At 35.2% G+C, this 22944-nt stretch overlaps 1 protein-coding gene and 1 long non-coding RNA gene across 2 annotated transcripts; one reads left to right on the forward strand and one right to left on the reverse strand.

Annotated features, from left to right (window-relative positions):
- The first annotated feature begins 6978 nt into the window (after window positions 1-6978).
- Window positions 6979-8433, forward strand: LOC124190272 (putative ATP-dependent DNA helicase Q1). The gene is made up of 3 exons (XM_046582899.1): window positions 6979-7142; window positions 7199-7336; window positions 7401-8433. The coding sequence occupies exons 1-3, from the start codon at window positions 7100-7102 to the stop codon at window positions 7502-7504; spliced, it is 285 nt and encodes a 94-aa protein (XP_046438855.1). The 5' UTR covers window positions 6979-7099; the 3' UTR covers window positions 7505-8433.
- Window positions 8434-21107: 12674 nt separating this feature from the next.
- Window positions 21108-21860, reverse strand: LOC124190190. Its single transcript, XR_006872893.1, has 3 exons — window positions 21572-21860; window positions 21308-21506; window positions 21108-21249 (listed from the first exon to the last, which is right to left on the reverse strand). It is a non-coding gene; the product is annotated as an uncharacterized LOC124190190 (long non-coding RNA).
- Between the last annotated feature and the right edge of the window lie 1084 nt (window positions 21861-22944).

A 22944-nucleotide genomic window follows, 5' to 3' on the forward strand; every position in this document is an offset into this window, starting at 1 on the left:
GAAAGAATTCCAATCCAGTACTCTTTCAATTGTCACAAATTTTTCTTTCTATTCCTGCAACTCAGGTTAGCGTTGAGCGACTATTTTCATCATTAAAATTTATACTGTCTTCAAAGCGTCCCCAAATATCAGAAGAGTTGTTAAATAATGTTCTTATTATTAGAGAAAATAAGCTTTTCATATTTTTGGCATGGAATCAGGCAGAAAATAAATGAACAAGTTAGAAGTTGTAACCACATTGCCGTTCTAAATCCCATTTTTCCATTTCAAATCTCGTGCTCTTCACCCTTCCCATAAACCAACTCAGAAGTGCATTTTGAATTGTCTAACTCTTTCTTTAGTTTAAAATTCACTGCAGAATTGGGGTTGAAACGGAAAGAACAAAGAATTCAAGCGAAATTTGTTTTAAAAATAATGCCCCCATGCATGCAAGTGAATAAGAATTCAACTTAAAAACTGAATCATTCCACACACTGCAACTGAACGCGGAAGAATAAACAAATCTGTGTTGGTGGTAATTACTGCACATCTTTCAAATTTCATAACCTCTTTATAATAATGTAATCAGCACAAAACCCAAGTTCACGAAGAAAGAATATAAGATGTTTTGAAGAGTATAAGTGATTTAATGGAATTGTAATTGAAATGCAAGTCCAAGCTGCATTAAAAAAGAAAATTATTTTTAAATATAAACTTTTAAGTAATACCGTAACGGACATTACCTGTAATGGACATTGCAGATTTTGAGAAAAAACCTGTTGCATTATTGCTTGCGTATTTGAAGGTATTTTATTCAAATTTTTCACTTTCAATATTTTTGGAAAAGAATCCTTGCAAGGAAACTGGCCCAAACCCCAACGTTTCTTCGTGGAAACTTTGATGGGAGAAAATTTCATAAATTTCATTGTTTGTTTTTCACAATTTTAATTTTGGTGTAGATTAATTTGGCTGCCGTTGAAATGATTCTGATTATCTCTTCTTCAATATCCGAACTTGATTGTTTACTACGGAATTTGTGTACAATGTCAGGTAGAATTAGAAAAGTATTGAAATCTTCCTCGCCTAATCTCTCAGCTATTTCTATTTGATTTTCGTAATGTTCAAGTAACTGTTTTTTACAATAAACTTTGGAGTATGCTTCACCACAAAATGATTGCATTTTTTTACACAATCCACTAATTGTGAAAACTTCATTTTCAATATCTTCTTAAGTTTTAATAGTTTGATGAAACAATGATAGTTTTTCTTCATCTGTAACAACCCCATTACTTTTACGTTTAATTCCTAATTGTTTTTTTTCAACAGAAATGAAAGAATTTGTTTTTTCTTGAATGGAAATTTACATTGAAAACGATGTGATAATGTTGTCCTGCAGCAGTACAGTCTTGGATGTTTCAGAAGGCTTCCATGGCCCATGTATCATTTCTCTCATTGCAAATTTTTACGATGGTTTCTTGAAAACCTTTTTTTTGTAACACCATAAATGTTTTCCTTGTAACTTTTCGTGTTAATTTTAAATCGAAAAAAGTTTCAACTCTCAATTAAAGAACTCCTTGTTGAATCCACGTCACTATTATCACAATCATATTTGGTCAAGTTTGTTTGTGTTATCTTTATGAACAGATCAATACTGAGTTTGCTTACATAATTCGTTCTACATATCTCGTGAACAACTGTTTTTCTGTAAAATGCAGTAGTGAATAAATGTTGTCTCTTCTTGCTTCACTTGAACGTTGAAGTGATTCATATCCTTTTTTGTCAATGACACTCAATTTTTCTAACTACCTTGCAAGTTGCACAAAACACATTTCAAAATATCACTTTTCAATTTTTGCAGATGATAACAATAATATATACGAACAATGTTGTTTGTGTTACATTTGAAAATATAGCATAAAAATCTCTATAGCAGAATACTTCATTTGAAACAGGAAAAAAATAAAGCTCTACTTCGTTCAATGCGGGTGTGAATGAAACACGAGTTGAATTGAAATTTTAACAAAAATTTGGGGGTAAAAATTTACTTTTATATTTTTAAACAATTCCTCGTCCACAAAATCCTTCACTAGGATTATTAAACACAATCCACTGATAAAAACAAGACTTTAACGGGGGAGGGGGATTATAGTTTATTAGCGAAAACGATTTTTGCTGCCGTCATTTTCCCATAAGCACCGTGTAAAACATGGACGCGGAAATCAGGTTTAAAAAGGGGAGGTGGGGGTACTTTTTGATTTTGATCATTTTACAACTCGCGAAAATAAAAATATGTATACATTTTAAAAAATGAGTAACAAGCAATAAAGTTTACTTTTCAAAAGATCAATTATTTTGTATTTAACAACTAAAAATGACATAATAAAAATACACTTATTTTTAAATTGAAATGTTAGTAAATATTAAAATTTTTGGGGAGTGTTTTGGGAGAACCCTGACAAAGTAAGTAAAAATAAAGCCAACGAAAAATAATTGCAATTTGTTTGTGGTTAACCTTCCCTTTTCGGCTATTCTGACCGGACTACTGGCTCTACGGTGATCATGAAGACTGGATGAATAATTTTTTAAATAAAGGAGACGCTGAGCAAGAGGCTACTATTTGTTGCCTATCGTCACAAGCTATCCTGGATGGAGCAACTAGTAAAAAGCCTTTTACGCCAGGCTTTTGCCACTTGTTCCTGAGAACACAAAACGTTTCTAGTGAGATGTACATACTGACTAGGACCTGGATTATCACGGATCTTGGTGTTGAAATTGGCACCCAAGATCCCCCTAAAATTCTTGAATCTCATACCTTTATATTTCTTCATCTTTAAGCGATCGACATCTTTTAGAACATTTCTATAAGTTTATCAAGAACAACGTGCAAGGCCAAGCCATATAAAAGAAAGTGTGGATGAGCAACATAATAGTCTAGTCTTAGAGCTTGCCTTCCCTTGTTCCAGTTTTTTTATTTGTGTTCTTTAACTGATAATATTTTATTCTTAAAATAGAAGAACCTTTATGTTTTGAAGGAGAATGTTATTCCGTCTTTGCAACTCCACAGTTTCTTAGTGTTTTGAAAGACATTTGTGAAGGCCAATTTCACCTTTCTGGTATCCAGGGATTTCCATATTAAATGAATATGGTGGTCTTTAATTTCTTCAAGTGCACTGTGTTGTTGGCTGGTTGTCTGTAAACCTGTTTGTACGGATATACTTTTATGTTGATAAGCTTCTCAATCAACGATTCGTTTTCCTTCAAAGGTGTTGGCGGAATTGCTTGAAAATATGCTTGAAAAGAACTTGGTCATCGGATTTACTGAAACAGGTATTGTAACTCCGGGTAATTTTTCAAAAACTAGAATCATGTTGCCTGCACGTTGTTCACAAAGTAGTTAGATTTGAATGCTTTGTCTTTGAAGACATCAAGCTATAGCTATAGTCATATAGTAGATTGTTTAATTAAACAATCACAATTTTTTTCCCCTCGTTTTATAGAGAACGTTAACTCAACTGTAAAATATACTTGAAATTTTGACATACTTAAAAAAGCGAAAAAAATCAGAAAGGAGAGTCTGAAAAGGTGGGAAGAATTTGAAATGATCTTTTCTACAAAGCAAATTGCAATTCTTCACTTCTCTCGGGAAGGAAAGGGAGCCCTACAAATTTGTCACAGTAGATTTGACAACGAATTTTTTCATTGGATTTGCACCACTACAAAATAATTGTGCTACCAAAAACTGCTATCTAGCCAGAATTCAAGCCCAGTAAAAAAATTATCACAGACATTTTTTGGGGGGTTAAAAAGTGGCTTTGTGTTAAAAACGTAATTAAATGCCTTTGTCATTTAGTGGGGATAGCAGAAAATAGTTAAGTACTTTCGTTTTTTTTTGCCGATTGGCTACACTTTAGCTTTTTAAAGCGTTATGTAAAATGTTTTTGGGTTAAGCAACCGTTGTATGGAAATGTCCTGGTCAACCTGACAAGAAAATTGCCACACAAAATAGATTCACATGTATATTAGATATATGCGTATATTTTGTTTCATGTAAATCGATAGTTTTTTATTGCTATATTTTCCGTTCACGACTACTTAAAATAATACCAGAAGTCCGTTTTTGCGCCGACAGATGACTGTTCAAAATAGCAGCACCATTTACGGTTTGACGATGGATCCTCCACTGATGTCCAAATCCATTTAACTGAGGAAAACTTAACCAATAATGACGATTCGAACGATGAAACGATAGACGTCATAAATTTGAGTAGGGAAAAAGGTAGAAACCAAGAACAACTGTAATGTTGAAAAAGTCAACAAAAGCAGTCGTGTCCCGCTAACTAAAGAGGAAATATTGCTTTTTATTAACATCTGTTTTATTCACAAAAAGGTCTTTCACTTAGTGTTCTTGGTGAAATTGCGAAACTCCTTACTGATTTGGGTCATAATATCCTAACCGTTCCAAGAAAAATAACGAAAATAATAAAAAATTAAAGACGTTAACACGTCTTTTCACAATTTTCAGTTTAGCGGAATATGAAAATTTTTAAATGGAATTTAAGACCCAGGCAACAATGTGGTTACTATTCATATCAATATTGACGGTATTCCTACTTTCAAAACTAAAACGGTCGAGATGTGGCGTTTGATCATTGATCTTCTCGTTTGATTATTGCTGTCGACAGCGATCTCTTTGTTGTCACAATGTTTATGGAAAGAAAAACCGACTAAGAGTATGAAAATTTTTTAGTGTCGTTTGTTTAAGATGTTACAGCCCAACAGAAAAGTTAAAAAACCCCGCACATAATCAAGATTGAATCCATGATTTGTGATGCCCCCCACCAGGCAATTTGTTACTTCCATCAATGCTCTTAATGGATATGGTGGTTATGAGAGATGCACCCAATAGGGCACTAACAACAAAGTTTAAATGTACATCGATCGAAGACTTTGAATATTAGTAAATCGTAACAGAGTGTTTTCATCGAATACCAATAACAATGGAATAATAAAGAAATGGGAAGTAATTGGATTTCGATCATCTCTTCTCAATTCTAACCCAGTAATTTTGAAAGGCTTCTTCTCGGCAGAGAAATACAAATACTTTCTGCACCTTTATTTTTGTATACGCATATATTACTATCACCTTGTGCATATACACCATTATGCAAGAAATATTCAGCCTTGGCTGGCTACTTCTTAAATGAATTAGTTCGTATAAAAATTCAGAAAAATTTAAGGTGTGAATTATTTTATCTTCAATGTTCATTTATTGGTACATATCAACAAAAAATGCTTCACTCATGGTATCCTTTGATGGGTTTCTTCCTTTCCAAATCCCCATCGAAAAAGCAGCCGCCGGGTAAAGGGATGTGTGTGAAAAGAATGAATCAATTGTGAATATGTCACTCCTTCTTTTGCTGATTCGTTATTAGATATGCAGTTGAGTCATAAAAGTGTCGTTTTTTGGTTTTTCTACCGTTTTTTACCATTTTTTAAAAATTAGATTTAAAAAAAGTGGAAAACCTGTTAAGAAGTTATCTGATGTTGAATTAAATCAGAACAACCAGCCGCGGGTGGAAATTAGAAGAAAGAAACGTCGTAATCGGATTCGATCAAGCTCTCCAGAAACACGCGAACAATCCCCGTCTATTCCAGATTGCTCTGACGTACCAATGGAATTAGTAATTGCAATTGTTGCAGATGCGAATGACAACTCTTCGGATTCATCAGAAGAAGAAATTTCTACTGAAGAAAATGGAAGAGCATGGCAAATGCATCTGCAGCAATTGCCACATGCGTCATTCCTGGCTGGTTTTGTTTTTGTGCCACATCAGAAACAGCAAAGGAGAATGGTAATATTTTCTAAAATAATTTAAAAATTCCTGTTTCTTGTTTACTGATTTTGTTTTGTTTTGACAGAATTGTCAGCTCCTTCCGGGCCGCCGGTGCGACTAGTTACAGTCGGTGAAGAAATGCAAGTAGTGCCAGGTAGTCGGACATGCTACCGCTGCCGCGTAGTGGGACATATCGCAAAAGATTGTACCAATCCCACTTATAGAGCGAACTTTTTGGATTTATTATTATTCAATATGGTAAAAATCATCAAAATCGTAAGTTTTACAAACTCCCGCTCGAAATGAAACAATTTTTGAAAAAAGAAATTAACAATCAATTGTTGCGTATTAAAACAGTGCACGGTTTTTTTTTCAGCACGGCAAACGAGTTGTGCGCCATATGGCGCGTTATGCGGACGACACGGCACGGCACCTATTCGAAGTCATGGCATGGCCCGGCACCACCACCCACAAAGCGCTGGTATCTGGTATCCGCTTTAAAGTTTTGATCTTCTGCAACAAGAGTTTGACGGCAAGAATTGCCCATGGCTATTGGGGAAGCCAAAGATTTTCTTTTTCAACGCTTGCCGGGGACAAGCCACAAATATTGGTATGTTTTTTTAAATAATCAGTTGCATGTTCTATTGAAATAATACAATTTTTTAAAATTTCTCAGCCCATGTTCCCACAGAATTTTTGTTGAGTTCCAAAGATGTTATTAGAATGGAGATGGTTCCAAATGATTCGGAATCTTTGTTTCTTGGGCCACAACACCAGGATATAAAGCTTATGAATGTGATTGTCAAAATGTTATGTATTTTAATTTTTCTGTTTTCCTGATTTAGACCTACTTTATTCCATGGAAAGATGTTAACCTGGTTCTCCCGGCTCTCCATTCTTGCAACAATTGTTTTTTTGGTTTTCTACCGTTTTTTACCATTTTTTAAAAATTAGATTTAAAAACAGTGGAAAACCTGTTAAGAAGTTATCTGATGTTGAATTAAATCAGAACAACCAGCCGCGGGTGGACATTAGAAGAAAGAAACGTCGTAATCGGATGCGATCAAGCTTTCCAGAAACACGCGAACAATCCCCGTCTATTCCAGATTGCTCTGACGTACCAATGGAATTAGTAATTGCAATTGCTGCAGATACGAATGCCAACTCTTCGGATTCATCAGAAGAAGAAATTTCTACTGAAGAAAATGGAAGAGCATGGCAAATGCATCTCTAAACCTAGTTTATTACTTAGGTTTTTTCGGCGTAAACTGATTTTTTTTTAGATTATGTGTGCTACGGTGGCGTTTGGATTGGGCATAAATAAGCCAGGTACATTTTTTTCTAATTTTAATTGGATATTCAATAATAATTTTTGATTTTCTTAGACGTCCGTTTCGTATTTCACCTGTCAATCCCGAAATCCATGGAAGGGTATTATCAGGAAATTGGTCGTGCTGGTCGAGATGGACAGTTGGCACACTGTGTCATGTATTACAAGTTTTCGGAATCTCATGTCCAGCAGAGTATCATTGATTATGGTAACTTTTAATTACCGCAATTTTAATAAGAACCAACGTCTTGGTGCAGATCGAGTCGTTTTAATCCTCGTGTGTGTGTTCCCGTTCGACAACCAACGTCTTGGTGCAGAGCTGACTGAAGTCACCACACCTGTTGACGAATTAATTTGTTGATCAACAGACACAGTCGTTTGTTTCTTCGTTTGTGTGTTCCCGTTCGACAACCAACGCCTTGGTGCAGAGTTGACTAAATCACCACACCGTTTGACAGATCGCGTCGTTCTTCACGGGATATACGACGATTCTTCTTGTGCCTGTTTTCCGTCCGACAACCCACGTCATATGGTGCAGAGTTGACAGAAGTCACCACTCCTTTGACGGATTAATTTGTGGAACAACAACTTTTCACCGACTTAATCGTTCGAAATCTTCCTTGAACATCCAGAATGGAAAAGTTTGCTAGTACAGTGTCTTCTAAGGAATATGATCTAGAATTCACAAAGTTGCTAGATCAAAAAATAGTTTCATTGAAAAGTCCTGTGGAAGATCCTGACATTGATCAAGAAACAAAGTTGTTCAAGTGTCGTGGAACTGCTGCATTTAAGTGCCACCATGAATTGGGGCCCTACCATTTGGAAGTCAAAGGGGAAAAATGTGATCCCTCGTACGACCAATGGGTTCTAATTTGGAAATTGCTGAGTTGTTCCTGTGCTGTTCATGCGGAAGTGATCGACAATTCGTTAAATGATTTGATTAAGAAAACAAAATGGTATCTGGAGGATGATTTAATGATTGAGATATTGATGGTAGCAAACTCCAAAAAAGTAATACCTTTCATTGAAGATACTTGGTATCTGGAAGAAAGTGATTTGCTCTGCAGTGTCTGTCTAAGACCTGCCCTCCGTTTTTTTTGTACAAAAACAAGAAAATGCGATTCGTGTGCAAGACAAAATTTTCGGAGAATGTTAGACAAAATCCATTATCCCACAATGCTCGACAATTTTCATGGAAGAATGCTGACTATTCCGCCAGGAATGGATGCTTTTGTGTTCCCAGTAAATCGAATGTCATCTAGCCGTCCGTGCCCAATTCAATACTTTTATAAGTTGGTCGAGTTCCAAAGAAGTTATTCGAATAGAAATGGTTCCAAATGATTTGGAATTCTTTGTTTCTTGGCCGACAACACCAGGATATAAAGCTTATGAACGTGATTGTCAAAATGGTATGTATTTTCATTTTTATGTTTTCCGCTGTTTTCCTGGTTTAAATCTACTTTATTCCATGAAAAGATGTTAACCTATGAAATATTTAATATGTTCTCCCGGTTCTCCATTCTTGCAACACTTGTGTGATGTCTTTTGTCAGCGTAAATTGGATCTTTTTTCGATGATGACACGTCAATCGAAAAGTGCCCCACGACGGAATTTGTATAATTTTCTAGTAGTTTCAAAGACTAGTATTCATTGATGAATAGCCAGACACTATAGACTAAAAATTAGTGTTTCATCTGTTTTCAGTGGAAAGATTTTTCAATTTATGAAAAGCTGAAAAGACACTAGATCTGTGTATAATGATGACACTTGTCAACAAACGAGTGCCTGATGACGAATTTTTTCGTCGTCAGGTGTTTAATAGTTTTTTAACTATATTACAGATTAAAGAATTAAGTTACCAAAAGATTGGCAAAACTTGTTATGAGCACGCAACATATGAGCTCCTCAAATCTTTCTATGCGAGAATATTTAGAAGAAGGAAAGAGTGGGGAGAGCTCTTCACCATGCAGTCGTTGGCAACTTGGCATCGTGAGTGAGCAAGACGCGTCGTCTGCTACTGGCTTTCGTTTTGATCTAAATTCCCTTACTCTCAGCTCGGTTGCCATATTGAATTAAATTGACTTGGCAGTTTCTACTGAAATTACGTTGCAAATAAATTTAGGCAAATTGTTAGATATAGTGTATCCAAATAGAAAAAATTACCACCTGGTTTTACCAAGTCGTCCGCCCCTCAAACAGACCGTTTTGGGGAATTTTTAGAAAATCATTGCTAGGGTTTTTAAAAAATAAACAAATAGATGGCTTATTTTGTTACATTTTTTTCGCTTAGTCGATTGGTGAAAACCGCAATCGCCTAGCTTTTTTTCGTTTGGGAGATATCTCAGAAAAACTGAAATGCCAAGTTTCTATTGGTATTGCTGTATAAGTTCATGAATCTGCATTTAAACTCGAACCCATAGTCATACCAGCATCATGAAACTTACTGTTACTTTTTTTTAAATCTTAGAAAACCGAGTAAAAGCGTACCACAGTCTTAGATCTTAAAGGTAAGACTTGTTTTAATCGTGATGGAGAATTAATCTTCTAAGAAATACTATACAATACTACTAGTCAATTCGTTGCTGGGCTGCGAATCCATTGGTTTGCTTTAAAATCCTGTAATCAATGTCAAAGAAAATAAAAATAAAAATATTTTAAATCATCTATGAAAAAAATCCCAGAAGAAAATTTCCAATACCCTACGAAGCTTTCTATTTGAAATAGTAGAAGTTCAGCTTCGTGTGCATAAGAATTTCAATTTAATTTTAGTTAAATAATGGTGTTATAGTGTATTTATTAATCATCCACAATTAACTATTGATTTGTAATAGTAGTGTAGAGGTCTGTTCACATAGCTCCCGTTCACCAACTCCCCCTCCTCTTTACGTGTATATTCTTATGTAAAGGCACTCCTTTCCAAAGCTCTTTTCAGTGATACATACCCCAATAAGTCAAGGGTGATTATTGATTATTGATTATATTATTCTTTATTGATTTTATTTTTCGGTAAATTTTGGGCTAATTTTTGGTTTATTATTAACTATCATTTGTATATGTAATCTTACAGAAGTTATTCAGAAGAATTTCATTTTTATTATGAAATATCCAGGGTTGGACACGATCACGCTTTTTCGTTGTCGCGCTCCAATCCCGCTCTTTCCCCAAATTTTCTATCCCGCTCCGTAAGCCGATCGAATATTTGGTCATATTTCCCGATCAAATCCCGATCAACGCTCCAATCAAAATTCTAGCTATATATTTTCTAATTCTAAGCGTATCTGCATGAAAATGAAAAAAAAAATGTACATGCTAATTTTGTTAAATTTATTTTAGAAAACTAGAAATTCATATACAACCGGTGATCAGAAAACAATTCTTACCCTTATCGTTGCTATAAAAATCCAAGCATTTATCATATTCAACACTGTAAATTGATCAGAAGTTTGATCGGGATAATTATTCGCATCGACCCGATCACGATCCCATTTTTGGGTTGCTGGTTCCATCAAATCACCACTCAGTGATCACTGATCGATCGGGTGATCGGTGCGTAAATTGAGCGCGCTCTGCCCGAACCTGGAAATATCTTACTTGATTATTTATCAAAATTCGTGAGTCATTCTTGAAAAAAAATCTTTTTTGAGGGTGGTGAAACTGAAAACCAATTACGGACAGAAAGGAGCGATTCAACCGTGGGGGGGGGGGGTGCGAAGGTACTTCGTTAGTTATAAATTCTATGCAATAATTTATCAAATTAAACTTTCGTTTTAATTTAGGTTTGAATCTTCAAAGCATCGGTAAAAATATAACACCAAGCGATTGAATATACCAGAAGTTACCAAAGCTAATATATAGATTTTAACGAATTTCATGTTTAAAATAAATTATTTGAAGAATGGTTTAAAATTTAAAATGAATGAAATCAGGCGATTCCCAAAAATATTTCTTTAATAAAAATGTTAAACTAGATTTGATAACCCAAATAATATTTGGCAATGGACGTAGAAAAAACTAGATTTCGGACATTTGAAATCCATCCATATTAAGATTTCTATGGGTCAATTTGAGCTGGATTTATAGTCTTTAAAAAAAAGGGACACCCAAGTATACAAAATCTGGACGATATAATGTACGCAAGATGGCACCAGTTGAAGTGTCAAAATCTTATAATTGATATGAGATTAAACATTGCTATCTTCAAGTTACGTGCAGTCAGACGACAAAATTTTTGAAGTCCAATATTGATGATGCTGAATGTTTGCTATCATTAAGTCTTTGATGAATTACAACATGTCTTGCATTCACAAATTAGTAATTCAAAATAGTTTTTTATGACACATATTCCAAGAATCAGATCTTCAGGGGTAACCAAAAAGAAACGAGGTATCTTAGCGGTATGCTTGGAAGACATTCGCATTCTTCTTATTTCAACCCATACAATAAATTGGTTCTCCTATGAAGGTGTATTAGGGAGTTTGGGAGGGACACTTTTTTCTTTTTTTAATTTTTTTTTTTTTTTTTTTTTTTGAAAACGCCCTTTTTATATCAGCTTCAGCCACATAGCCTTGCTGGAACACACGTAGAAAGAGTCAATGCAGTAGTGCAATTGGTTTACAATTACTGGCTGCGAAAGCCTCTCCCAGAAAAGTTGGGACAGCAACTGCAGTAACCACTCCATTCTGTATAGTAGCTCACGTATAGTATGAGACGTGCTGGAGGTGACCATTCAAGAAAAAAAAAACTGGGCAAATCAAACGTAGGCCTCGTTCTCGGATTCGTTTTGTGTGGTGGTGCTGGTTAATTACACAGTGTAAACTAATAGAAAAAAATCCGTTGATGATGTAATGACTTGTGTGAAGACCAGGCCTACTGCTTGTAGTATAGAGCAATCTACTACGCAGTATCCCAAGGTCAATCTACTACGCCGTACCTCAAGGTCGCTGTACTACGCAGTACCTTGATGGCTTTCTCTATTGCACCATCTCACCTGTTGCCTATGCAACTACATCCGAGATTGCGCCACACTCTGCAGTGATGGTGCAATCCCAACAACCTTGACAACCGCTTATAAAAGCCCGACGCTCTGTTCATCCAGCAGAGTCGTACCCGGCATTGTATTCCAACACATCTGTTAATAAACTGCATTGCAAGAATCTCCTCGTTGTTTTGTTACTTAGACTATTGTGAATCATCACAATGACAAGAAATATTACAATAATTTAAAAAATACCATGATGGGCAATGCTGATGTAGAGGCTGCAGTAAAACCACCTCCTACTCTATTTAACATCTATTACCATAATAAACCTCCTTCAACTTGATGACGTGAACGTATTGATTGAAATTCTGAAAAATTCCATCACAACAATCACAAGTTTTGTCATGTTGATATGAATCCTGCCAACAACTTCCCTTTGGGCGGATTCCACGTCCATTTTGGCCCATGCAAAATGGGTCCTCGCTTTAAGGAAATCAAAGGAAATAATGTTGGAGATGACAGCACTTTTCCCCCTTCCCCTCTTGTTTTCTAAAAAAAAGGACGATCGTCCTGTCAGTCTATCCAGTTAACTTCAACATTATTCAACATCAATAACAGGAATGTGATGAGTGTCATTTTCCACACCTACATGTCCCACACCACATGTTCCGCACCTACTCTCTCTCTTCCTTCTGCAGATTCTCCTGTGCCTAGAGTGTGAGTGTTTAAGGTAATACTGTCTATGTAAGTATGTTCATGGTTACTTAGTGGAAGATGCATACAATAGATATCTTTCAACACATAACACCTTCATAGAGAAAGAAAAGACTAAAAAAGAAATGCGTATAGTACTTGCTGTCGGACTGGAGTGATTACTCTCTGGAAAAACCATAGTTGCTGACAAAGAGATGTTTAGTGGGCTGAAAAGTCCCTGTCTCAGTACAGACGTTTTCTTCCAATAATGAAAGTTACAAAACAAATTTAGTAGAAGAGAAAACCAAATAACAACATCAACTAGTGTTCCAAATGAAATTCAAGTTTAAGCATTAAAATAACGCTTGTTACAATACAAATTTTACCAGGTATCACCAATTGTGATATGAATCGCTGGGAACTTTTTTTGCAATTTTAACGTAATGACGCTTGTAATGAAAACCTTTTCTCATAACATCTTCAATCTCAGTTAGAAAAGTGTAAAGTAGTTAGATCAGGTTTATAGCAACTTCCAATTTAAGGACACTAACAATTTGGCTATTATTGCTTTTGCTGTAAGAAACTCCGTCACATTAAACACAAATTTTTACAACAGTTTGGTTAGTAAGAAAATATTCATTTGACTGTTTCAGGAGGATTCATATGCCTGGGAGTCCGAATTGATCAACTCTTTGCTAGTTTAAAATTAGAAACAAATAATAGTGGTTAACATATGCGAACCTATTATGATGATAGTATTGATGTATTATTGGGATAGGACGATGATGTATCCTCATATGGCATAACCCATTTCGTACAAAGCCACAATTTGCTATTTTCTCAAATGTTTCATGGACCAGGCAAGTCGCTCTTTGGGAATGCGAATGCCCCGCCAATTTGTAAATAATAAGTGAATTTCAGGATATCGGCTTCATTTAAACACTCTTGAGATCCATGAAAACTCTTCAAATGAAGTGCGTTTTAGTAATCCATTCAATTTGATTATTAACCGTTGATAAATATGAACGCATAAATAAACAAAATCAGATCTCGTTTCTCCCTCACCGTTTTCAGACTCAGAGCTAAAATTTTTTCAGTGTTGAAAACCAACGATGAAACATCTTTGTCGCATGTCAAAATGTAATTCACATAAATTATTTTTTTTAATTTGTACTTTTTGTAAGTTTTTTTTGAGAAATAATAAGCTTTATTAATTTTTTAGGTAGTTTTCGATGGGGATTTGGAAAGGCAGAAAACCCATTAAAGGGTACCATGTGTGATGCATTTTTTGTTGAGATGTACCAATAAATGAACATTGAAGATAAAATAATTCACACCTTAAATTTTTCTGAATTTATATACGAACTAATTCATTGAAGAAGTAGCCAGCCAAGGCTGAATACTTCTTGCATAATGGTGTATATGCACAAGGTGATAGTAATATATGCGTATACCAAAATGAAGGTGCAGAAAGTATTTGTATTTCTCTGCCGAGAAGAAGCCTTTCAAAATTACTGGGTTAGAATTGAGAAGAGATGATCGAAATCCAATTACTTCCCATTTCTTTATTATTCCATTGTTATTGGTATTCGATGAAAACACTCTTTTACGATTTACTAATATTCAAAGTCTTCGATCGATGTACAATCTTTCTCAAATTCCAAGCTTATGTTTAAATTTTGTATGCCGTTGACCAGTCCAAATTAAAATTAGTCTTTTGAAAATACCGAGAAAAACTAGGTGTATATAATCCAATGGAAGTTAGGAAATCATATCGATATTTAATAGTTCAATGGTCTAATAACAACGTGGTGGTTTTTTAGAAGTTTTTTGCGAAAAAAAGTTGTTGCAGAGGGCAGAAAACATGAAAATTAGTATATAACACACATTTAAACTTTGTTGTTAGCGCCCTATTGGGTGCATCTCTCATAACCACCATATCCATTAAGAGCATTGATGGAAGTCACAAATTGCCTGGTGGGGGGGCATCACAAATCATGGCTTCAATCTTGATTATGTGCGGGGTTTTTTAACTTTTTTGTTGGGCTGTAACATCTTAAACAAACGACACTAAAAAATGTTCATACTCTTAGTCGGTTTTTCTTTCCATAAACATGCTGACAACAAAGAGATCGCTGTCGACAGCAATAATCAAACGAGAAGATCAATGATCAAACGCCACATCTCGACCGTTTTAGTTTTGAAAGTACGAATACCGTCAATATTGATATGAATAGTAACCACATTGTTGCCTAGGTCTTAAATTCCATTTAAAAATTTTCATATTCCGCTAAACTGAAAATTGTGAAAAGACGTGTTAACGTCTTAAATTTTTTTTTATTTTCGTTATTTTTCTTGGAACGGTTGGGATATTATGACCCAAATCAGTAAGGAGTTTCGCAACTTCACCAAGAACACTAAGTGAAAGACCTTTTTGTGAATAAAACAGATGTTAATAAAAAGCAATATTTCCTCTTTAGTTAGCGGGACACGACTGCTTTTGTTGACTTTTTCAACATTACAGTTGTTCTTGGTTTCTACCTTTTGCCCTACTCAAATTGATGACGTCTATCGTTTCATCGTTCGAATCGTCATTATTGGTTAAGTTTTCCTCAGTTAAATGGATTTGGACATCAGTGGAGGATCCATCGTCAAACCGTAAATGGTGCTGCTATTTTGAACATTCATCTGTCGGCACAAAAACGGACTTCTGGTATTATTTTAAGTAGTCGTGAACGGAAAATATAGCAATAAAAAACTATCGATTTACATGAAACAAAATATACGCACATATCTAATATATATTGAATCTATTTTGTGTGGCAATTTTCTTGTCAGGTTGACCAGGACATTTCCATACAACGGTTGCTTAACCCAAAAACATTTTACATAACGCTTAAAAAAGCTATAGTGTAGCCAATCGGCAAAAAAAAACGAAAGTACTTAACTATTTTCTGCTATCCCCACTAAATGACAAAGGAATTTAATTACGTTTTTAACACAAAGCCACTTTTTTAACCCCCAAAAAATGTCTGTGATAATTTTTTTTACTGGACTTGAATTCTGGCTAGATAACAGTTTTTGGTAGCACAATTATTTTGTAGTGGTGCAAATCCAATGAAAAAATGCGTTGTCAAATGTACTGTGACAACTTTGTAGGGCTTCCTTTCCTTCCCGACAGAAGTGAAGAATTGCAATTCGCTTCGTAGAAAAGATCATTTCAAAATCTTCCCACCTTTTCAGACTCTCCTTTCTGATTTTTTTCGCTTTTTTTAAGTATGTCAAAATTTCAAGTATATTTTACAGTTGAGTTAACGTTCTCTATACAACGAGTGGAAAAAAATTGTGATTGTTTAATTAAACAATCTACTATATGACTATAGCTTGATGTCCTCAAAGACAAAGCATTCAAATCTAACTACTTTGTGACCAACGAGCAGGCAACATGATTCTAGTTTTTGAAAAATTACCTGGAGTTACGATACCTGTTTCAGTAAATCCGATGACCAAGTTCTTTTCAAGCATATTTTTTAAAAACTTGCGTTTGTGCCATTAATTTAAACCTGGATAAATTTTTCAAATGACATACCAGCAAAACCGATTTTCAAATGTTCCAATAAATCTTTTGCTTTGCAACACTCAAGAACAACTCGTTATCAGGCATGATTATGAAAAAAACATTAAAGTGGAGATCCATCTAATCATGCTTTATAACTTTGTTTTCAGTTCATTTAAATTGTGAAACAATGACCTTGCCTTTAACTTTATTAAGTAGATTGCCTCTTTTATCGTCGAACAAGTGGAAAGATCTGGTTCTAGTCCATAATTCAAAATATGGGCCATTTTGGTGCTGCCCTGCGAGTAGCCCAAAGAAATATTGCTATCCCTTAATATTAATCCGATTCTTTCTCAATCGTCTTGAGCATAAAGTTTAACGAACTATGCTGAATAAATAACATTTTAGAAGCATTGGTGTATCTCAGTTGACGTAGTGGCATAAAAAATGACAAGGAAAAAGTCTGAATTGTGGAACAAAGGAAAACATTGACCTCATCGGGACCGATTGCTAAAAAACTTTCTGTTGGGGCTGATTTTCTGTGATTAAAAAAATAAAGTTATAACTTACTTTACGCGGTGTGGTATTCAAATACTTATTACGTAGTAGCTATCGCGTTTTTAGTGCATCGTTAATATGTATCAATGAAAAAGCTAATAACCATAATGTAAATTAATAAATAATTATATTTCACTGAAGGAGTTCCCTGCATATTAATCAATTGGTAAATGAAGGGAAACTGTAGTAAAAAACTTTGTAACCTTTTTTTGTATACAATAACCAGAGTAATAGTTGTATGTTTATAGGTTAGAGTTATTATATTTCACTCCATCTGTACTTTCAAAATTGATGGCAATAGTATTATAATTTTTAAGTTGGTTCATATTTGCGTTTCCAGAGCCTCCAGAACTGGTTAACGATGAATTGAGCCTGTCTCCATCGTCTTCTGTCTATACCGTCAATTGCCTCCTCGACATTGAGAACGGTGGGGAGAGGGCTAATGATCTGGAAATGGTTCGAGTTTCGATGAGTTAGTATGTACATGAGTCAGCGGACGGCTGTAAAGAAGAAGCGTGACTTCGGCAAATATGGTTCGGGGAACCTCGTCTGTGACAGACGAGACTCCTGAATGGCACGCATCACCTTGATCCAATAAGACCCTCGTGTGTACAGGTAAGTATGCTTACTTCCACCAGTAAATGCCAAGATAAACCACTTCTCCAATGGTGTAAGCAGAATTTTGGTCTTTAATGCCTAGAATGAGCTTCTTTTCACTAGCAACTATGTTTGTGCCTTTATCAGTAAATGATCTTCTGAAATATATGAAAAAAGATGAATCGTCGAAGAGCCATAATAGAATAACGGTATCTCTTTGTTGTTCCTATTCTGATGTCAACGCGAAACGGTAAAAAACAGTCAAGTTCTATGTTGGTGAAAATGCGAACAAAACCCTTGAGACGTTGATAAATTGGTAATCCGTGATGGTTGTGGCATCGAAGGCCGAATTCTACATTTGATGCATTGGCACAGAACTTCGAAGGTTTTTCGTCACCATCTATTATAAAATAGGTATATAAAATTCCTTTGACAAACGCTGAGGGTGTGCCCTACGCCGGTGTGATGTAATTTTGCATGGAGATCCTCGACGATGAGACTGGATGATGACGGAATGGGGAGTACGAGTTGGGAGGTCTGCCTACTCATGCCTGCCATCAACTTTAATTAGTCCATCTTTTGAGCTTATTTGTCATCAGAGGCGTCGCCTCTGGTGATCTCGGCTCCTTTTAGTAGAGCTTTTCATACGTCCCGTTGAAAAAACACACAGGGTTCGACGAGTGTTTCCATGCTTTTAAAACGGCGGCTTACGGGCCAAAGTGTTCATCTTTTTATCGCGATAAGTCATGTTTGAGTTATCGCAAAGAAAAACTTAAAAAATCCTCTTGTAGAGGGAATAACATGCTTTCACTGTTTGTTTTTTTTATTTTTGTGAATAGCACTTTCCTCGCAAATTTAAAGATTTTAAGTTTGGAAATATTAGCGTTTCTGCTATATGTTTCCATACTAAAGGGCGTGGCACTTAAAAAATTGCCAAAAATTCAAATATGTAAATTGTTACTTATATCTACAATTGGGCAAAGTTTCAATTTTTTGAATGAAACGCTGATTTTTTGGTATGAAATAGTTAGCAAACGTGAATACACAACGGTTTGTCAACTTAAACATGTAACTATATAACTCCTAGAATCTTTAAAAGCCAAAAAAACAAGAAAAAACGACAATTTTTTTCCAGTGATTCCCTGTCTTACACCAGATGGCGCCCCACATTGAAAAAATGTAAACCAGAAAAGATGACCAATATTGGAATAGAACGGAGAATTTTTAAAGGTTAAAGGTTTAAAGGTTTTTTTACACTGTTAAAAAGGTTACGAATTTCTCAGCTATTTTTAACCCGTAAAAAATGTACCCAATAACCGAAATGTTCATAGCTTCGCACGATAATATGGAATTTTTACAAAAAATTTTGGTTTTAAACTACGAATTACCTTTGCAACAGGAATTTCAGCAATTTATACCCCAAATATTACGTGTTAAGTGTATTATACAAGTTATAAGTGTTTTACACTTAAAGTTTAGTACCGATTTTTTGGGTGTTGAAACCCCGAAAATTTTGTAACCAACCGAATGTTTCGTAACTTATACGAAATATTCGTGGTGGACACAGAATACTTGGTGTTTAACCCACAAAAATTTCTTCCAAAACATAAATCTAAGGGTTTAAACACCGAAATTAAATGTTTTTTAAATCAAAACCCATGGTTTTATCTAACACAGTTGTATTAGGAAACTTAATTTTGGACTATATATACTTAAAGACTCGATTTTCAGTAATTCATTTAGGACTTAAGATTTTTAAAAAATATTTTCCGTATGAATTCGGCTTTTTAATATTTTTCGCAAAGATTAAGTACTCTACCAACAATGTGTGTATCATTCATATTTTTCCAATGTTATGTAAATATTTAGGGAAAAATCCATGAAATTCCTGGGCATGGGGAACGGTTTAAATTATCAGCAGTAGCAGAGATATCATCAGAGACTTTTTAAATACTAAAATATATGCTCATCATCGTCAAACTATATAGCCTAGCACACGTTTCATTTCAAGTATGTTTGTATCAAAGTTAGTAATTGTGAGTATAGCCAATTTTATATATACGTGGTCACACCCGCTAACTGTTTTCCATGTTCACAATGTGAAATTTGAAAATATTTACAAGTCCTAATTGTTCATGCACTCAACTACGGATTAATCAAAAGGATTATATTTAATTATTAAGCCAATTGTTGTAGTGGTTGGCGAGCTAAGCTAGCAAGCCACAGGTTGTGGGTTCAAATCCCACTGAAGTCTCGATAACCTTCAATTTTCGAGAGGAACTAATTAGTTTTATTTCCGGGGTTTCAATCTCCGTATCTGGTGAAACGGAAAAATTTGGTTTTTTACCCCGTATAAAGTGTGGTGGTTTTAACAGTGAAGTTAGGTTGGCGGCAGAAACAAAACAACTGAAAATAATATTACAGGTGAATTTAAAAATAAAACTAGAAAAATTGTTATAATCCGATAAATAGACTGCGAAATCATTTGTTGATTAATTCCGTTTATTAACGGAATTTGGTATTTTTTTTGCCGGCTTTCAGACCCGCATGGCCAAAAAACAAATAAATTTGTAGGAATTTTTTTCAAAAAATTCAATCGTTAATACCTCGGCTTTTGAGCCGAGTATTTAAAAAGTTGAAATGTGATTGTTTGAAGAGGTTGGCTATCCCATCATTTTAAACTAATAAGAATATTTTTATGTGCAGCAGTTGAAGAGAAAACGGCTGTATAAAAACAAAAACAAAAAAATCAAATTTTGGCTGGACCCACAGTTCTTCTGAGATACTCCCAAACCAAAAAGAGGTAGGCGATTGCGGTTTTCACCAATCGACTAAGCGAAAAAAAAATTAACAAAATAAACCATCTATTTGTTTATTTTTAAAAATCCTAGCAATGATTTTCTGAAAATCCCCCAAAACGGTCTGTTTGAGTTGCGGGCAGCTCGCTAAAACCAGGTGGTAATTTTGTCTATTTGTATACACTATATCTAACAATTTGCCTAAATTTGTTTGCAAAGTAATTTAAGTAGAAACTGCCAAGTTGATTTAATTCAACATGGCAACCGAGCTGAGAGTGAGTGAATTTAGATCAAAACGAAAGCCAGTAGCAGACGACGCGTCTTGCTCACTCACAATGCCAACGACTGCATGGTGAAGAGCTCTCCCCACTCTTTCCTTCTTCTAAATGTTCTCGCATAGAAATATTTGAGGAGCTCATATGTTGAGTGCTAATAAAAATTCTTGCTACTCTTTTGGCCACTTCTTCTTTAATCTTATTCTTATTCTTAATTAACCCTTTAAATTATTCCCTTTAATTATTTTTAATTAATAAATTTATAAAACCTTTTGCAAAGGCCAGTTGCTTCCAATGAGAATAATTGCATACGCTTGTCGTCCTTTTTCACACACCAACCTTTCTTCCAGTACGTTATCCAGAATTAGTTGTTGAACTAATCTAAAGGCATTATCAGTTTTCCAACCTGAACCTTTGCCGTACAGTGCACAATCCTTAATATCTGTAAATAACAAAATATATTGGATTACTTTAATTTGTTGATAACATATCGACACAAATTAAATTACCGCCGGTATGCAAGCTCCTCTTTTTGTCGGCGCGGAATACATCCACGATAAATGAAATTGTGAAACGAGTCGAGAAATTTTACATAACAGTTTCCCTTACATCACAAACATGTTGTATGACGTCAACTTCTTTATATATGGCCTAAATTAAAATTTCACAGATTAAAATGTTATGTTAATAACGCGTAACGTTTACATACTTCAGATGCGCAAATGTCGCAAACGGCTGACGAATTACGATCACATGGTCGTGGTGTTTCATCTAAGAAATGTGCAATTCTGACGTTTCGACAAACTTTGCGGTTTTCACAGAACAACACCATTTCTTTGACGGCTAACTTCTCCTGCACGTGAGCTTTCTCAATGCCTGCACGTGAGCAAGTTTAGTCCCGTGTTCATCTAAAATTTAAAAATTTGAATAAATATTGCAATTCTTTATTAAAATTGCGGTAATTAAAAGTTACCATAATCAATGATAAATGATAAATGAGTTTTAGTCCGTAAAAAAGGAAGTAAATGTCCCGTAAATCGACTGAATAGTTTTCAAGGGCTGTAATCCATTCCATGAGTCCGTAACAGCCGACAAAAAATCCACTTGGATGAAGCATGGATATGAAGATGGGTTTCCCCTTGGTGTACACGTAAACGATACGGTGGATTAGTGTAACTAAGGGGGTGTATTTCCCACCTTGTGATCCTTGGTCATCATTCTTCAACTGTATTTGGCATTTTAAAGTATTTGCCAGGTACAATTCCTTCCCGAACACATTTTTAAAAAAATTTATCCATAATCAGTGACACGATGCAGTGACCCCACACCCACCCAGCATCGGACGAGTTTTAATGTCATCGAGGAGAGTCTAATCGACGAAACACAACCAGACCATCGACACGCCATACCAGCAGGAAACCAAAAAGACCAAAGAGGAAATTGGTTCGTTAAGTACAAAAGAAGGAACAGACCAGAGGTTTAACGTCGCCAATTTCTCGTTCGCAAAGCGTGCTTCATGCTCATTTCCATATCAAGTCTATCGGAACTGCACACATTCGATTTCATCGCGCCCGTGGGATATTTGACACGGTATATCGCGACCCACAACAATACACGGCGTCGAGAACAACGTCAAATTCCAATTAGTTTGTTACTCTTATTAAACGCAAGGGGGGGGAGGGGAGTTTTTCGTTTAAAAAGATCAGGAGAAGGTTCTCCCGGGCGCAGACTCGTGATGCATCATCGCGAGCATGATTGATACCACACGAGACGAATTATATACCTCTCTCCCCCCTTTTTAATAGATTGTTATTTCTTTGATTTTTTTTGGTTATTATTATTATTCTTGGACAACGATTATTCCTTGGACAACGATGAGAGAAATGCCCTCCACTACGTCGAACGTAACCAGCAAGGACTAACCGAAGAAATTGTAGATCGACTGAACGCTCCACGTAATCCAGCGAAATCTAGACGTCCGCTAATCTTTTTAATAGTTTTCATCCGTGGCTTTTTTATCTTCGACTCTCTTTGTTCACTTCAATCAGTTTGTGTTTGGTTTTGGTTTTCTTATTTAACATATTCAAGATTTGATTAATTCGTCTGCTGCATGACAAAAAAAAAATTGGCCACCGGTAAAATGATTTAAACAAGACTATTTTTATCTACTTCTTATTTTAACCTCCACGCCATTTTAAACTTCAATTTCTCTAACGAGACCCGGTATACTCTCCTACGCATTTGAAACAAATCCTATGACATGGCGAGTTTTTTTTTTAAATTTGTTTCGTGATTTAGTTGTCAATGATACCAGTATATAAAACTTAAAACACATCAACACACAAC

This window comes from Daphnia pulex, chromosome 3 (assembly GCF_021134715.1).
Source record: "Daphnia pulex isolate KAP4 chromosome 3, ASM2113471v1".
NCBI classification, from domain to species: domain Eukaryota; kingdom Metazoa; phylum Arthropoda; class Branchiopoda; order Diplostraca; family Daphniidae; genus Daphnia; species Daphnia pulex.